Here is an 18553-nt window from a genome sequence, read left to right on the forward strand (position 1 = left end):
AATTCATCACTTGAGGGCGAAATGGTTTCCACCCAGAGCCAAAGCCAAAGTTCTCGCAGTTATTTTCCTCTCCAACATGTTTACATGCAAATCACATACCATAAACTGAAAGTGTAGTTTGCACTTGTATATGAGGTTGAATGTTTATGTAATGTGAGGCTGCTGCGTAAAAACAATTAAAGTGTTTTAATGGGAGGAAATTTGTATTTCGTAAAAGCATGCTGTTTTTTTATGTCGAATAAAGAATATATAGATTGTATTGCTTTTGTGTTTTATTTTAATCAACTGATTCACTCATTACATTAAATATTTGTGTGTGTGCACTGATCTCACAGACATGGCCATCTCCATGGTGATGATGAGTTCTGGATGAGGGACTGGAATTGTGGTGAAGCAAAACATGCATGAAACACACAAAGAGAGAGAGAGAGAGAGAGAGAGAGAGAGAGAGAGAGAGAGAGAGAGAGAGAGAGAGAGAGACCTTGCTTTAATTCAGCATCATTCTGTCCCTGATGCACTGACCCACACTCACACACATGTAATGGACTAGACCTCTCTAATTTCAGGAAGCATCCCATTGCCTTTTGTCCTCCCCCGCTGATAACTCCTGTGGTCCCTGAGGAAAGGATAGGACAGGGGATTCTGTCTTACACACAAACACAAACAAAGCTCTCAGTCTAAGCACAACTTACACTGTATGTTCTTTAATTAGCATGTGCCATTAATGGATGTTATTACACATGATTTATATGATAATGGCTTGTATCACTTTATTTAAGTTCAACAAAAATTATTTGACATTATAAAATATTTCTTATTAGATATATGTCATTAAACTTATTTAATCTAAATTAATTAATTCATGCATTCATTCATTTTTACCCCAGTAACTTTTGTTTCAGATCCGGAGCTTTCCCTGGAAATATTGAGTGTGAGGTTGAAATGCACCTAGGTTGGGGTGCCAGTCTGTCACAGGGCACCATGCACACACCCACATTTACATTTAGGGATACTCCAGTTACATGTATTCAAAGATGATCTACACTGCTGCTTATGTTAATTTTCTGTGTGTGGTATTCAGAATAGGAAGGTTATCCTTGTGTGTGTTCCTCATGTTTCCAAGGTTGCCAGATTTTGAAGTAAAAGCATTTAAAAAGGTTTTCAGTAGCAATAGACTCAACCACATAATAATTGGCAAACCTGAAAATGGAACTTGATTAGTGTCAGTTTCTGTCCAATGACGGTGCAACACTGTAAAAACTCGCCCAAAGGCAGATGACCAAAATAAAGCGGCCTTGTAAATCCCATCCACGTGGCATGTTTGTGTCATAACTTCTAATGAGAAATTTCAGCGAAACCGAATAACTGAGCAGTGAAACGAAAACCTTTTTTTTAATATTTTTTTCTAAACCTTTTTTTCTATTAAAGTTTGTGCAGTTGATGTGCACTTTGCTTTCATTTATTTGTTTGTTTATTTATTTATTATCTTCTATACCACTTATTCAGTAGGGCTGCGGATAAGAGCCTATCTCAGGAGACTTTGGGCATAAGGCGGGGTACACCCTGGATGGGGTGCCAATCCATTGCAGTTATTTATTTATTTATTTATTTTCTATTTATTTATTTTTTACCCAAAACTGATTCCATAGGATCAGTCGGGTGGGACCACATAACCAACTGTCAATCACTGAAAAGGTAATGAACACAAATACAAATAGACAAAGATATTTCAAATTTAAATAGCGACACCAATTAGGCTGCAATAGTATTTTCAACAACTAGTACAGCTCATTAATTTCATCTTTGTAACTATTTCCAGTTATACATGTATAAATATGCTGCTTAAACTCCTGAGTGGAAGCTGAGAGTTAAACAGGAGGCCCAGTAATATGTACAGGTTGGCCTATGACCAGTTTAATTAAATAAAGAAAAATGCAATTACTAAAGCTGAATAAATGTATGAATGGCCTGGAAGTCCCACCTACACTGGTAGTAATGTATAAATTCAGTACACCCACTCAAGCTCATGATGCTTGTATACCGTCCTACCTTACAAAAGGATTACTTATTAAATATGTCAGAGACATTCTTTTATCTTTCTGAGTAGCTCTGGCTTTGAGACAGATGGTGCAGAGTGGAAGCTGTATATCAGTGACACTCAGTTCATCTGGATTGCAGGTGAATATTACAAATATAACATTAGTATTCATCCACTGTCCTTTTCTAAGTGCATATGCCAATCAACTACAGTGGAGTATTTATCATATATTACTTTTTAGCATTTAATAGAATACATTAGTGAGTGAAACGAGTAAACCTTAAATTGTAGTGGACATGAATGAAGACATTTTTGGTACATTTATATGGGGAAAAAAATCCTTCCTGGATTCTCTGTCTCACTTTCCCATATAGGGAGCGGGAGCTGGTCAATAAACTGATTAGTAGATAGGATCACATGCCTAAACCTGGTTTAGGGCGAGGATATAATGTTCAACATGTTAAATAGATTTAGCTACTATGCTATTATGTGCAGGCAAAGACATATATACAACATAAGGGTTGGCACATCAGAACAGAAGGGTGTGTTATTTAATACAACACAAGGGCACCAGAAGTTACAGCCCCTGTATCATTTATGATAGTGGCTTCATAATCATCTACAGACATGCTATATGATACAGAAATCAAGGGTTATTCCAGCCAGTCACGCTAGCACCCAACACTTAATCAGAGCAGGTTCAGGGATCAGAGACCATACTCAATAATTATAATTCTGCTTCAGTGTGCTTTTTGTCCACCTTACCAAGAACTCACGGTGGTCTCCATAATGAAACCACACTGAGAGAAAAAAAATATCATTTAATTTGATACTAAATTAGCATTTTAATTAGGTTGAGAATTAATAATCTTTAAACATATGGTTTAGCACATAAAATGATAATCCCACCCCCAGCCAATTACATACTCTGTGACAGACCGAGTGACAAAGTCATAATGACCCGCTGTGCGCTTTCACAGACACGCCCAATCATCTGATGTGACTTCATCTCACATTATCTTTATAGCCCTTACTCTGTTAGTTGCTATATATTAATCAAAGAATAAAGCTCTGACCTGTGGGTGTGGGTTGGGGTGAGGGACAGGGTGGGTGGGGGGGGGGGTAGTTCTGATGTACCCTATCAAGACATTAAGTCATCTGCTGCCCTCATGAAGTCTTCCATGAGGTCATGTATACAGGCTCCAGACAAGACAAGAGTCCTCTATCATGACAAACCAGACGGACACATAAACTTTCTTAAATAACGTTACTGTTTTATTGCATGTGGCTATTCATTATCATTACAGTTTCAAAAGCAATACTACCTACACTAAGATTAAATTATCCTTTTAATAGCATCACAATGTGTAGTATATGAAATATATACAATGGAAGACACTGAAAAAAAAAAATTTAAACCAAGGCTCAAGATAGCCATCTTTTCCGTACTGAGCAATAACAAATCATCAGAATAAAAGAACACTGCTTAAATCACTGGTAAGATCCAATAACAAAAAAAACAGCAAAATTTTCATTTAAAGTTGGCTGAAAAAAAGTGTTACAGCGAAACAAACACATTAGTTTTAAAGGTTTTATCAAACTGTATCAATACAGTATTTATTATACATTTGGTTTCTTTCTGTAAACTAATCTTTAAAAAATTTAAATATTGCATATGCCATATGTTAAATTGTACCTATGTAGCTAGAGCTCTCATATCAAGTATCGTTCAATTACATTTGTTTTGTTGTTGTTTTATTATTATTTTTAAATATAACAGCAGTATAAAATATTTCCTTAGTGGCATTCATCGTGCAGTTCTGCACATACTTACAAACATAGCAAAGAATTAGAAAAGAAAACCTCCAGGTCAAACGTCGGTGTTTGGCCAGTACCTTCATTAGTGCTTTAGCTTTTGGGGAAATTCATTTAAACATATACTGTGTACAGTATGTACAAATACATAAATGTATTATCTTTAACTTAAAAAAAAAATCCAAGGTTACAACTGCACATCAGTTGCATTATCATTATTATATATATACACTATTTACAAGCTTCCAGGCAAATGTTTTTTATATACTTAAATAAGTCACATGTGTCAGTTTGATTTCAGTTGTTTAGGTTGTGACAGTCATAATTTTGAATGGATTTTGTTTCACTTTTGTTTTGCTTGTAGGGAGCTGCAGAACACTCTACATTCAAAATTGTCTTGTGTTACAATCGAAAACGGTTGTAAGTGCGAGACGAAGCACTGGTAACGACACGGTCCCTGTCTGACACTACGGTGCAGCAGCAATGCTTTAAAGCCTCCCATGATGTCCCTGAAATGTGTCTCTCCCATTAACCAACTGCTCCACCAGTGTACCTCAGTGCCAACCATAACTGAGCATGTGGAGCTGGCTGTCCTGGTCTAAAGCAAAGGAAAGGCCGCGATAAAAGAGGAAAGATATTTAGTGGTGAATAAGTGTGAAGCAGCAGGAGTCATTACCGGGTTATTCCCCATCAAAACCTCTGTTTTGGTGCCCTTGTACACGACACACTTCTCCACGTGTCTCGAGTCTATCTGATTCTGTTTGTTCCAAACTAATCTCCTTCTCAAAGAGCCCGCTTTGCATGCGCGTACGTGTGTGGGCAGCATAATGCTGCTTTTCCTGCTGTTTTCCAACACTTATAAATAGAATTATATTAATATGTATTCAATATCTGTGTAATACTTAGAATAAGAACAGTAATAAAAGTAATCTTTGATTGCCGAAGTCATGATCTATGATGAAAGCCACTTTGTGTCTACTGCACTCAGAGGCATTCAGTTTCCATGGCATGCGGTCTGTCTTTGACACTGTGTTAATGTATGTAGGTCCATAACAAATTTCCATAACAAAAGCAAACACTGTTTGACAGTCAGTAAGGCTTTGGATTGGCATTTTTTATGACATTCAGCACTGAAAATAAATAGGTTTTTTTTTTTCATAATATATAATATATCTTTTTTTAATATGCAACTAAAAACCTGGCTTTAATCTGAGGTAGGGTTTTTCAGTGAATTGGTGAAGTTTGTGATGAAATGCCACCTTTGTGCAGTGCTGCAACCATCCACACACACACACACACACACACACACACACACACACACACACACATAAATATACATACATATATACATACATACATGCATACATACAAAACACCTCTGAATGCAAACAGATAAATAAATAAATACGTGCCATGTGCAACGTGTGGTTTTACATGTATCCATATTGGTGTGTGTTGTGTATGTGTGCGTGTATGTGTCTGTATACACTTGTGTGGAAATGTGCAGATGTTAAACTCCATGTTCATTCACAGGTTTCTGTATGTAGGGGACACTGGCGTCTTGACATCCAGAGCACTTGAACAAAAACCAGTGGAGCATAAACAAGAAGAAGAAGAAGTAGAAGAAGAAAAAAAAAGAAGAAGATGTGTAGACTATATAGGTGAGTGAGTATGGAGTGAGACACAGACAGATGTGTGGTCCAGCCTTTGTTTTTTTTGGCCAGAGTCATTTTCAGAGCAGCACAGAGATAGAGGACCACGTCACTGGGGCAAAGAGCAGGTCAAGTGTCTATGTTGCCATGACGATAGCCATTCATACAAATTCAGGGGTCAAAGATCAGGGGAGAGTTGAAGCAGCAGCAACAGCAGGAGCAGTGTGGCCCATCTGTCCACACGACCACTTCTCCTGCCTCCTCTTCGTACCTCCTGGTCCCGGGGAAGAACTGAGGAACCGAGCAGAAATGGAGTCTGGATCTGTTTAGTCTGGGGGGAAAGCAGACGAGAGAAAACTGATTAATGAGAAGAACATAAACACATCCAGAGAGATGTTCACTTGGGCCAAAAGCAACAGCAAAACCTAACAAGCAATAAATCATTGATTTTTTTATTATTATTATTATTATTATTATTCTAAGAACAATTACTGATCCAACAGAAAAACGTAAGGAAGTCCTAATGCTTACACGTTCTCCTCACAGACTGCTGCCTTTTATGGACTGATTTCTAATTAGCTGTGAACCTTTTCCAGTTATCTACATATACATGTACATGTTTATAAAACCAAAAGGTTTTCCAAAACTATTACTGGGATCATTCATATACATCTGAGAAGTGGGAGTGGAACAGTTACGCACTCTGACTGCTTTTCTGTCCCTCCCTGTCATCTTTACCAAGTAAGGAATGCATGCTCGTTTGCAGTGGCAGGTGCTCTGAGAGAACACAGACACTGGTATTTAGCGTTATGCAGCTGACACTGTGAGCTTTCCTTCCGTCTCTGAACACAGGAATACAACACGCTCTTGTATCACATACTCAAAGGCAGTTTGATACTGAGACCGTCTCTGAAACACAGGCACAACATTAATGTAAACGGCATAAATGTATACAAAAGGTCATAATAAACACTACAATTTATCCGATTGATATCTAATAGGAGACAAACTATTGAATGATTTTTATAACCATTTTCTTTAGCGTTCTGAGGGTCTGGAATGGAAAAGCATGCTTTTATTTGCGTGGACAGAGGATTCACTCAAACTGGCCTCGCCTTCCTGCCACACGGCCAATTTTCAATTTCCAGCTTATTTTCCGTCCTCTGTTTTTACAGGGCTATAACACACTTGCAGTTACAAACACACAGATAGAGGCAATAAAATATATAGTTCTTGTGAAATCTACGTTTGTTGTTAGGAAATTAGGAACCTCTAGGGAATTATACGGCTCTTAAACTGGTTCTCTGAAAAAGAGGTAGCTCTGGCATTAACACCATTTCAAAGGAAATGCTGTATTGCTGCCAAGGCTCCCTGTAAATCTGAGAACTGATGTTAGAACACCAAACGATGTGCCGTTAGTTTAAGACATAACGTATACTTAATGCATACCCCTGTTTGCCTCGGGTAAATTGTTTACCGTGTCTCTGGACTGTCCCTGAACTGTGTAAATCTATTAAGTGTGTACTAATAGAAAAACCTTGGTGAGAACATTTATTCATTTATGTACAACCTCTCTTGTTGGGTAAATTGCAAATAAACCTGATACAATATTATCATGATAGCTAAGGGCCGATTCAATTTGAATTGCAATTTTAGAAGTATAATTATATACTTAAATATCCTGCCTGAATTATTTTGTTATAATTCTAAACCACCTGCAGGATTCTAGAGGAACAGCAACATTTTACCTAATTTTCTTTTATAATTAACGCATGAATTAAAATTAATTATTAAAAAATATATATTTTTAAGTCATGTGCTGAGACATGAATTGCCACGAAAGAATCATGATACAACACTTAATCCAATTTTAATTCCCCATCTCTAATATAGAGAAAGATTCTGTTGAAAAGTGTGATATGCCTGCATATGACACAAGTAATGTAGCTTACATAATCTTTGTTGATCCCAGTGACTAAGGAGAAGCTAGAATCTGCTCGTTTCCCTTAAGATGGCACGGAGATCAAACAAACGCATTATGAATAGCTGACTACATCAAGCCAAGGTGAAGAAGGCTTTCTGATATGGGGACGGCTGATAAGAACTTGTCACATGGATGCATCACATGGATGCATAACTTGTTAGGACGCTATGTTCAGGTGTCCCGGGAGTAGAGAAGGTCAAGAGCCTTGCTCAAGAGCCCAACACTGGAAGCTCGACACTGCTAGAAACCCTGACCTTCTGATCAGTAACCAACAGCCCTAACCACTGAGCCAGCCCCGCCCATAGACACTGACAAGACCGCCACACTTTTTTAGCCGCACTCATAAACAGTCATTAGCCGTGATACACATACACTACTGGCGTCATGGAACAAGAGTCATGAGTGATGGTGACCTGTCTGTTATTTCGCTGTGTGTCTCTATGTGTGTGTGTGTGAGGGGGAGTTGGACTGGGACTGCAGTTTGAATTTCACTGAGCTAATTAAACAAAAGGATGCAGAACATGTCTAGAGAAGCAGAAAAAGCAATGAGTGATGAGATCATATGGGAAAGTGCACACAGGGTGGAAGTGCAGATCTCCAATCACTTATACCTAAAACAACACACTACTACCTCGTTCTCTCTCTCTCTCTCTCTCACACACACACACACACACACACACACACAATTTTCTGCCCTTTACTCCAATCTGTAGCAGAGCCAAGCTGGGTGAGTGCACACATGCCTCATTATAATACCCTGAATGGACAGAGGACTGCAGAAGAAGGGAAGTGATATGGAGAGGCAATGCATATGCATAAGTATGTGTTTTTGTGTGTTGGCCAGTTGGCAGTATCTACTTCTCCTGTATAACACCCCCACCCCGGGAATTGGGTCATAAAGGCATCTTTTGTTGTGGGGCGATTTTAAGTTTTAATTCATACACAATCAATGTAAGGAAATGATTCGGAACAACCATGAGCTCCATCTTATATCATTTTGACTAACATTTAATCCCCACCAGCTTTATATCATGCTTCATTAGTTACAGCAGAACATCTATGTTGTGCCGAAACATGTTTCCCCCCCACACACTCCCACTTCCTACATGCTAAGCATTTTACATCACATTCTCCAGTACAAAGTGTTCAGAACGCACTGGTACTTGTTATGCAGAACACAAGCAGTGGACCTTTGACCCTGTGGTGAGATGTTAGGAGCTTTTTTTTCTTTTTTCACAACAACAATAAAAGAGCCAACAGGGAAACCAGAATAAACAATAAACAACAACAACAACACTAAAAGAGCCAACACGGGGAACCAGAAAAACCAACACTAACAGAACCAACATGAGCAACCAGAATAAACAACAACAACAACAAAACACAGGGAACCAGAATAAACAACAACACCAAAAAAACGAACATGGGAAAACAGAATAAATGACAACAACACTAAAAAAGCCAACATGGAAAACAAGTATAAACAACAATAATAACAACAACACTAGAAGCGGTAACAAGGGTAACCGGAATAAACAACAACAATAACAATAACAACACTAAAAGTACCAACATGGGGAACCGGAATAAACAACAATAAAAGAGCCAACATGAGGGACTATAATAAACAATAACAACAACAACAACACTAAAAGAGCCAACACGGGGAACCAGAAAAACCAACACCAACAGACCCAACATGAGCAACCAGAATAAACAACAACAACAAAACACAGGGAACCAGAATAACAACAACAAAACAATCGGCATGCTTGAATCCTTGTTATACACATGGACATTCATTGATAAAAGCAAAACACAGGGTTTCTCTCTTGCCACTGTTAGCACATAAGGAATAGAAGTGTGTGAGAGGAGTGTGTGGTTCAGACAAAAGATCACTTGTACCAGATAACACATGCTCCTTAAATGTCACTTCTGGTGTGAATTTTCAGGCTTCACATAAATGCACTTCCCATGGAAGCCATGTAAAAACACAAGGCAGGCACATATCTAAAGCTTCTCAGATTCAGACCACCCCCTCTCCACACACACACACACACACACACAACCTCACACATCACCAGAAGTCACCAGCCAGTGAACCCAGTGACTCTGCCCCTCCCCCCAAATAGCCCTAATTCACACTCGCACACACAGTCAGCCAGGCTCCAGGTCATTTGTACATCATGTAGGCTAAAATTATCCGGGAGAGCACAACTGCTCTCTACAAAACACACAACTGCTAAAATATACTAAATGTAAGTCCTATTTAAAGGCGACCGTAAACATGTCAGTAATTTAGTTATTCTGTAAGGTGAAACATAGAGAGATGAGACAGGGTGTAATAAAGGTTACATGGGAGTGTTTATGGGTTCCGTCTGTGCAGTTAAAATGAGCAGCACATCCCTGTTATACAAGAAGGCTTTCAGCAAGCTCTCGCTTCACATCCCACACTTCCTCTTTCTCTCTTTCTCAATAACAGGCACAGAGAGCATTCACAGTCACTAGGCCATGCTCTCACTCACTCACACAGGCCCGTAGACAATTTATAAGCTAAGCAATGTTATGCAAGTGGCGATAACTGATAACTGAACATATCTGAAGTTAGAGTGGCGAACACTGATTCCCTGAGCTACTAGGTCGTGTAAAAAATACTGAGTGAAATATAGACAATGTAAAATATATATTAACAAAAAATATATCATACTATTAAACAGAAGAGGTAATATTCCCACATAAATTCCCAAGTTGTCTCCATGTTTCCCATAAAGTGCATTAATATTCAACCTAATTGTGTCGGTTCAGCTTAGATGCAGCGCCAGACTCCACATAAAAGGAATTTTATGAATGACGCCCGAGCTCAGCTGGCCTACGCATTTCATCTCGTGAACAACCTGCTCAGCACAACAGCACGGAAAATCCACATTTAAACATGCCCTGTTTCAACTGATCTGACAACGTCATTAGTGCAAAAAGCAAACAAAATTGCAGAGCCCGAGTTAGAACAGGAAAATGCACGTGTTCATTTCTTAGTTGATGTCTCATGCCAGGCAATTACAACACCCTCTCGTAAAAACAACCAGTAAAGTCTCTTTCAACTGCACCAGCACGTGCTGTTCACCTACCGCTGGCAATGTCATTTTCCCGACTACGCTCAAAAATACAGAGCATGAAATGTCTTCCTCGTGATAAAATCTCTGTCAGGAATTTTTACACGCTTTATAGAATCCCACAGCTACATGTGCTGACAGGAAACAAACAGTGTACACTCTTTAAACTGTAACAGACACTGAAGGAAGGGGAAAAAATGTGGGTCGTTTCCTAGGAATGACCTGATCGAGTGTTGGCCACAAGAGAATCTTACACAGTGGTGGACGCTTTTTTTTTTTCGTGTGTGTGTGTGTGTGTGTGTGTTCATTTACTTGCTCGGACACTACACAAAGCTGCTCGACAATCCATAATCCGTCTTACCGGAGCTGCTAAAAGAGAGGAACGCTTTAGCAGAACATCCTGGCCTAGTTTAGTCTTTCCGGAGCTCACACCCACCCATACTCACTCACACACACACACACACACACACACAGATGAGAACGATCAGTGAAGCTACGGCTAATTACCAAAACAATAACAAGCTGGCCGAGAGGAGGGAGGAAGGGAGGACAGGAAGAAAGTGAAGCGAGAAGACAGAGAGGAGAGTGGAGGAGGTGGACGCTGTGGCTGATATGCGAGCAAACAGAGATGAAGAGCTAAACCCCACACCGAGCGAACGAGCTGTGACACAACAACCACTGAAGCGGAGAAGAGGTGCTGGAAAAAGAAAATACGCAGAGCTGAGGATGACTTGAGAAGAAGAAGTACAGGGAAAGAAAGGGGTGTGTAAGCACCAAGGAACAAATTTTTGTGGAAAGTAAACCCTTAATCCCAACTCTCTCTCTCTCTCCCTCTCTCTCCCTCTCTCTCATGAGGGAGCAGATGGTCTGTAGTGATTAGTGTATTGTCAGTGTCTGTGTTTGGGCTTGATAACCACCGAGCACTGCTTGGAATGGCAGGTGCATGACCCTGGCCCCCACCATCTGCTCCCCTCCCCTCCCTCCCCCTCCAAACACACACCCCACACACACTGCATGGAGGAGACTTCTACGCAGAACCCAGCTCTAAATGTTTAATAAGCCTCGGCAAGTATTCCCAAACCGTGACCCTATTATGCAATTCTTCAATTAGACAGAAGGGAGGATCCCGCTCACATCACACCGACAAGCGAAGAAATTAGCCAAAATAAACTTCGAACGATCAATCGTCTATTTCTCATACATGTGAGCCCCAAATCATCTCCTAACACATCGTTTAACTCCTAAGGTAAAACTTTCGTGCTCTCTATACACATGGTGAGGTCGTTCATAAGGTAACCAATTACCAGTGTGCACGTGAGTGGTCCTTCCTATGCAAATCAGCTGAAAGTATCGAATAAAATGCTTCAATCATAAATACAAATATTCCTTCCCTTATGAACCTGCTTAATAATAATTCTGAGTAATATGCTCGTGGAAATGTGTATTGTGTACAGTATGGGTGTTTGTTTAAAAATACTCTCCACACAAACCTGAGAAAACCTCATAGAGATTTAGCATTGTGTATACTCTGTGTATGGGGGTGTGTCTGTGTGTGTGGGGAGGAGTCATCTGGATGGGTTATTTATTAGAATTTTTTTCCCCATGAGGAAATATTTTATTGGTACAATAAGTGCAGCTTTTATTCCTCACTAAGATAGTGTGAAAAAAAACTTTTTGTTTTTGGAAAATACTGGTTCTGACCAATCAGAGCCAGACAGATAAACATCAGTGCATGTGTGTGTGTGTGTGTGTGTGTGTGTGTGTGTGTGCCGCGTGTGTGCGTGTCTTTGTGTTTGCATGTTAGTTACTGTTTTCTTCACTCACAGTTCCATAGTTCCTTTGCCTAGGGCTACATCTTTTAGATCAGCTCGTTTTTCAGCAATAAACAGACGACTACTACCGCCACTACAGGTACACCTGCTATTCCCGGAAACCCAACTCGAACAAAAATCCACCCACACACACTCCTAACAACAAAGACTTCCACACCCACATGTACACACCACACAGACGCAGTCTGGGCCTTTGATCCATCGCATGAGTGTTATTGTGTTATGTGTTATGTGTGTGTGTGTGTGTGTTATGTGTGTGTGTGTGTGTGTGTGTGTGTGTGTGTGTGTGTTGTTGTTGTTGATGAGAGGTCAGTTTCTGGAAGCGGTCACGTATTGGACGCTTCTTTCTTCGAGTGTACTGGCTGAACTGGATCCCAGCCCTCAAAGGTTTTGTTAAGAATGTCAGTGGCTCGCCATGACCTTGTGTAGTCTCTCTCTGCAGACATGATGGCCCCATGTAGTCTCTCTCTCTCTCCCTCTCTCTCTCTCTCTTTCACACACACACACACACACACACACAATTGCACACAAATACTGTAAAGACGTAAATACTTCTGCTCACAACTTAAGCAGCTGTTCTGTGTAAACAATGCGTCATTTGTTTGTCTGCTACTGACTGTCATGCATATGTGCCTAAAATATTTTGGAGCATCAAATAAAAGTATAGATTGTTCTATAAAAGTTGTTTCGCCTCTTAAATACGAGCAAACATTCCCATCCCGGTGATAGCACTGTGAACAGACTGCATTCCTACTCTGAAACCCGGCACCTGACAACTGATAAAAGCTGCATTTGACACACACACACACACACACACACACACACACACACACACACACACACATACACACACACATACACACACACACACACACACACACACAGAATGAGATGGAAACTGACCCATATATCTCTAATTTAAAGTATACATAATATATAGAAACTATCCGTCTGGAAAGTGTGACTATGGATGCCATGGATAAAATCTTATCATAGGACCTAATCAAATGTCCTTTCCTTCCCATATCTGTCATCTCAGGATTAAAAACTGCGCCACACAGTCAAGGTTACGTTAAGTAACATTAGCGCTCGCATCAATATTACCCTGCTTGACTGATTAAACAGAAACTGAGGAGTCTGCATTAGTATGCATTTTATACACGTCAAGTATTCTTAATCGAAGGCGATTAAAAACGTCCTGAATTAGTTTAACGCAAGCGACATAAACTACAGTCAGATAAGGAGAGCTGTCCCAATGGATGCACACATTGCTGGCTACTGAGTAATCGTTCTAATTATTTGCCTGAAGGTTTTATTTATTAGGTCTTTAGGTTAATGAGACAGACATGTCCAAAGCTTATGGTTTAGGTGCGTTTGCTTTGAAAAAGCTTACATACAGGCAATGGGAAATGAATTAAGGAAACAATCTCACAGGAGAAGTGACAGCTCAGCTCGGAAGAATGTGCAGCAGTCAGAGACTACTTCAGAATAAAAACACTTGACACATAACCCACATGTTTTTTTTTTCTTTCCCTTCTTTCATTTCACCATAAAATTCAACACTGCGTCTCTAAACTCAAAGCCCTTCAAAATTAAGTTGTGCAAAAAAAGGAAACACACACACACACACACACACATCAGACACTGTCCCACATATCTTACCTTTCACTGCTGTTGCTGTGTCCTTGAATCCATAGAGACTGGCATGTATTGCACTCATGCTTCCTTTACAGCAGCTGGCAGCTTTGAATCTAACCAGAGCATCGCAACCGGCCAGTCCATCGTCCATAAGGTTCAAGGCGATGTAGTTAAGTCCGTTTTGAAAGCCTGCTGATGTCTCTCTGCACATGGGACTGCCGTACTCCTCTTCCAAGCCCTCGCTGTTCCTCGCCAGAGCGGAGACGTTCTCCACAGAGGCTGAGCCGTGCCGCCTTGCATCATGGGCGAAGGAGGGGAAAACGGGTGTGACAGTGGTGGTGGAGGAGAAGGTTTCCGAGCTGTGTCGTCTCCGTCCTTGTGGGTCCGCGCGTATCACCTTGGCACCCCGATCTGGGTCTACCTGGTGTGTGTCGGTGCCACCCAGCAAGAATGACTCAACCGGTCGAATTCCCATAGAGTCGTTCAAATTTAACCTCCGTGCACAGGATGATGGGCTGGAAGGCTTGGTACAGTTAGTGGTCTGAGACAGAGGCTGAGAAGAAGAAGCAGACACGCAGAATGTCATTTCAGTGTAATCGTCCTTCACCATGCTAGGCTGGCATGAGGATTCCACCTGTGATGTAAGGTTGTAAACGTTTATTTGTCCCTCCTCCTCGGATGAGGCGGGGCAGACAGCCAGCTCGGGCATGGCATCCAAAGGGCTGAAGGGAGCAGCATCTCCAGACTTGGGTGATTCCGAACTCAAGTTAACGTTCATGTAATCTGAAAGAAGGGACCTCCTCTGCTCATTGGAGAAACTCACGGACGAAGCAGGGCTCTCTGTGGAGGGAGGGGAGTACCTCGGTGTGACATGGCCGAAATCTATGTTTATGTACTCACCAGGGCTTTTGGGCTCAGAGGGCAAAGGGTGCTCATTCATGCTAGGCAGCGTACGAACCAAATCCAGAGGCAGGCGTGTGGGTCGGCTGATCCTGGATCTGTGGAGCATGTTGTCAGCTCTGTTTTGCTTCAGAGGAGGGGGAGTTATTTTGGGTGCTGCCTTCTCTGGCTCCTCTACAATTTTCCAGTTTTGTAGACTCATAACGACGTACTGATCGCTGTCTCCGTTATCTGTCTTCTGTTGGGGTTTATAGCAGCGCGGCAGAGAGCTATAAGAGAAGGGATGTCTGAGAGGAGGGTGTTGCTCTATGCCACCCACAGTGTTAGGGAAGTAATCTGGGGGCGTGTCGGAGACACACGGGTCTACAGGGGACATATTGAGGTACTCAGTGTTAGTCAGTTTCCCATCTGAGCTCTCCACAGAGAGTTTGGAGTTACATAGCATCTTCATGTAGCCACTGTCATCCAGAGAGCAGCTGCAGGGCGAGCTGGTCCTGCAGCCGTTGGTTAAAGTGAGGGGGTGTGTCCTAGGATTGATGATCTGCTTTGGGGCGGAGACACACATGGGGCTCATGGGCATGTAGTTTTCAATCTTGCTACCCAGAGGTGCTACGCCAGGTGTCATCGGCATGTAGCCGTCATCACCGAGATTACTACTGGTGCTTCTTTGTAAAAAGCCGATTTCAATATCACCATAATCCTCAGGGTACGCAACTTTAGGGGATGCAGTGTGCGAACTACGCCCTGAAAGCCCTGTGTTTTTGATAGTGGCCCTCATGAGCGTGTACTCATCCAGAGAGGCAGAAGATACCTGCGACTGCACTCTTTTCTGGTGAGGCATGGTGAGAGAGTACGTCCTCTTTCTGAAGGCTTTCTCTAGGTCTCTGACCCCCTCCTCCACCATGCGGGTACCACGTCTCCCAATGCTATGTGCAAAAACACCTTGTTTGTCCATAATCATGTAGCCGTAGAAGTCATTGCCATCCCGTGAGGGAGGCGTCTCGGCAAAAGACTCCGGTGTGGAGCTGCGGTGAGCCAATAAGGTGTGCGGTGCATCTCCTGGACTGGAACCACAGTCATCACAGGAGATGAAACCGGCATCACTGGGTGAGCCGGCGATGGAGGCTGTACAGCTGGCTGGGCGGGCACCACTGGAGGGCAAACTAACGGGACTGGCATCAACTGAAGGAGGGGAATGAGACACGGGCATGCACATGGACTTACTGTGCTGGAGAGAAGAGCTTTCAAACGTCCTCGAGGGCCGGGCTGCCACCGTGTTGGATCGGCTCAGATGTGTCCGGTTAACTCCGGGACTGACGGGACTTCCCGCTACTGAGAGAGACACCGGCCGCGTCGTGGTGCCATCTCCCTCGCTCGCCGCGCGCATCCGGCACGACTTGACTTTGGCACCGGGAGACGAAGCGGCCACGCTGTCTGTGCGTGATCTCCGCGGCAGCCCCGTCTGACTCGGCGGTAAGTGATTTAAATGCCGACGCGCGGGCACCGAGATCGGATTCGTGCCCGATGACTGGCTTTTGCTGCGCGGCCGGAACTCGCACATCAGCTCCTTCATTGCCTTCATGGCTTCCAGGATCGTCTCGTGGATGTTCTGAGCCACCACCGAGTCGTCCGCTTGCATCCACAGCTCACCGGGGCCGGTGGCGGCTGACCTGCCCACCTCAATGAAGAAAAAGCTGTCCGAGTGACCGCAGCGCCGGATGTTCATTAGCTGCAGAATCACAGACGCGACATCCGTGTTCAGTTTCACAAAACTAATCGTGCGGCTCGACAAGCACAGCCGGTAGACCCCGGTCAGGTTCCGTGTCTGCCCGAGTCCCCTGGATTTCAGGTTCACTTGCCATACCTCCTTGTACGCGGCGCTGAGCGGAGTCACCACGCCGTAGCTCGTCTCGTCGAATCCGAGCAGCGAAGAAGCCGAGTGAGACGCGGATCCCTCACACGCCCGGCCCTCGTTCATTAGATCCGTTAGGACGCTAAACCAGCTCTCCTGTTCCTGCTCGTTATCGGCGGCCACGGCGAAGTACTCGTCCTTGGTGTAGAGCGCGATGAGGTGCTTGTGCTTGGCGTCCGCTCGCTTGTTGATGTTCAGGCACGAGTCCAGCGGTATGATGCGCTTAGCAGCCGCCTTGTTCCTCCATTTCTTCTCGCTCTCGTAGTACTCGAGGCGCGCGGGGAAGCCGTCACTCTGCGCCTTCAGCACGAAAAAGCGCTTATGGCCGTGCTTCTGCTTCTTCAGGTAGCCACACTTTTTAACATTGTTGTTGTTCACGTTCAGATTCGAAACCGAGTGTCCGACCACTGGCGGCGGACTCGCCATCCTCTCAGCGCTGTGAAAAAAAGAATTATAATAAAGTCTCACTTTGCTTCAACTTGGATAGCCTCGACTTATAAAGACTCCGCGGGTATTAGCTGTCTCCCGGCGCTGAGGTGCGCGCTCCGTATCCAGAGCTGTTAAACAGTAAATAACCCATAATCACCGAGTGGCTGGAGTGAAGAGGAGAAAAAACATATGACGTCCTACACATCCAGCTACGGTTACAAAAAAAACAGCAGGAAAAAAATACACACGCAACCTTAAGGGAAGGCGTTTCCGTCTATCTGATCGGGTTATTCGGCTCATTGGCCGGAGAGACTGAAAGATAGTAAAACGCACATCGCATGGCACAACCAGACCCCGCCCACTCGCGTAACATGCTCCGCCCATCTCCCGTTCAAGCCGAAGGCTGCATCCGTACCCGCATACTACAGCACCAAAATAGTGCACTAAAACACAACAGTCTGACTGCTATGACTAAAATACAGATATTTAAGATGTATTGCAATTCATGGCACTTATTTTTTGTCCGTTACTGGCCAGTGCACAGTGGGTTATAAATCTGGAAAAGGGAAATAAACTGGTGGAAAGGTCTGGACTCTGTGCATCTCACTGTTTAATTTAATAACGCATGGTTTGTCAGTCATAGTGAGAGCGTTTTACAGATTGGTGTGGGTTATAAGGTGATAACGGTTTAGTGACAAGATGCTGCTTCATACTGGTCCCCGTTTCAGCTCTTGCTGTGATAACGGGACATATTTCACACTTCATGCTTCGATATACTCAATAGCTGATCTGATCTATCTGATTGAGGATTCATATCTGGGTTTATTCAGACTGGGATTAAAACGGAAATCTAGCAGGTCCAAAATGAGACGAACTGGTGCCTCGCAGTTTTCCTCTGCGACTTTATGAATAAGATTATTTGGATGAAAGCATCATTTTAATGACCCTAATACTCCGGGGCGTTCCTACATGTGATTGAGAATGAAAAGCACATCGGTTCCGGTCCATCCTGTATCCTGCATCGCTGTATCCTGCCGGAATAATCATCATGACGCACCCGGTTCATAAGATACCATTCAAGCGAGACATTGTAAACAAGCGAGCGCTCGTGACGTTGCGCAACCAGAGCTGCGTGTGTAGGCGCTGGATCTGTGGCGCTACACCACTGCCTCTAGCGTCTCCACCCCAGGGTTGTTGCGGGTTTTTTTTTTTTTTTTTTTGCTTGAACGAAAGCTATACTGAA

At 42.8% G+C, this 18553-nt stretch overlaps 1 protein-coding gene across 1 annotated transcript; it reads right to left on the minus strand.

Moving 5' to 3' along the window:
• Window positions 1-3291: 3291 nt before the first annotated feature.
• irs2b (insulin receptor substrate 2b) lies at window positions 3292-17597 on the minus strand. The gene is made up of 2 exons (XM_053496136.1): window positions 14094-17597; window positions 3292-5836 (listed from the first exon to the last, which is right to left on the minus strand). Exons 1-2 carry the CDS (start codon window positions 17305-17307, stop codon window positions 5832-5834), a joined length of 3219 nt encoding a protein of 1072 aa, XP_053352111.1. The 5' UTR covers window positions 17308-17597; the 3' UTR covers window positions 3292-5831.
• Window positions 17598-18553: the final 956 nt, after the last annotated feature.

The sequence above is a fragment of the Clarias gariepinus genome, chromosome 5 (assembly GCF_024256425.1).
Source record: "Clarias gariepinus isolate MV-2021 ecotype Netherlands chromosome 5, CGAR_prim_01v2, whole genome shotgun sequence".
NCBI classification, from domain to species: Eukaryota; Metazoa; Chordata; class Actinopteri; order Siluriformes; family Clariidae; genus Clarias; species Clarias gariepinus.

What these genes read in the sequence shown, in the direction of transcription:
- irs2b (XM_053496136.1), bottom strand. Translation starts at nt 17,307, where the DNA reads ATGGCGAGTCCGCCGCCAGTGGTCGGACACTCGGTTTCGAATCTGAAC.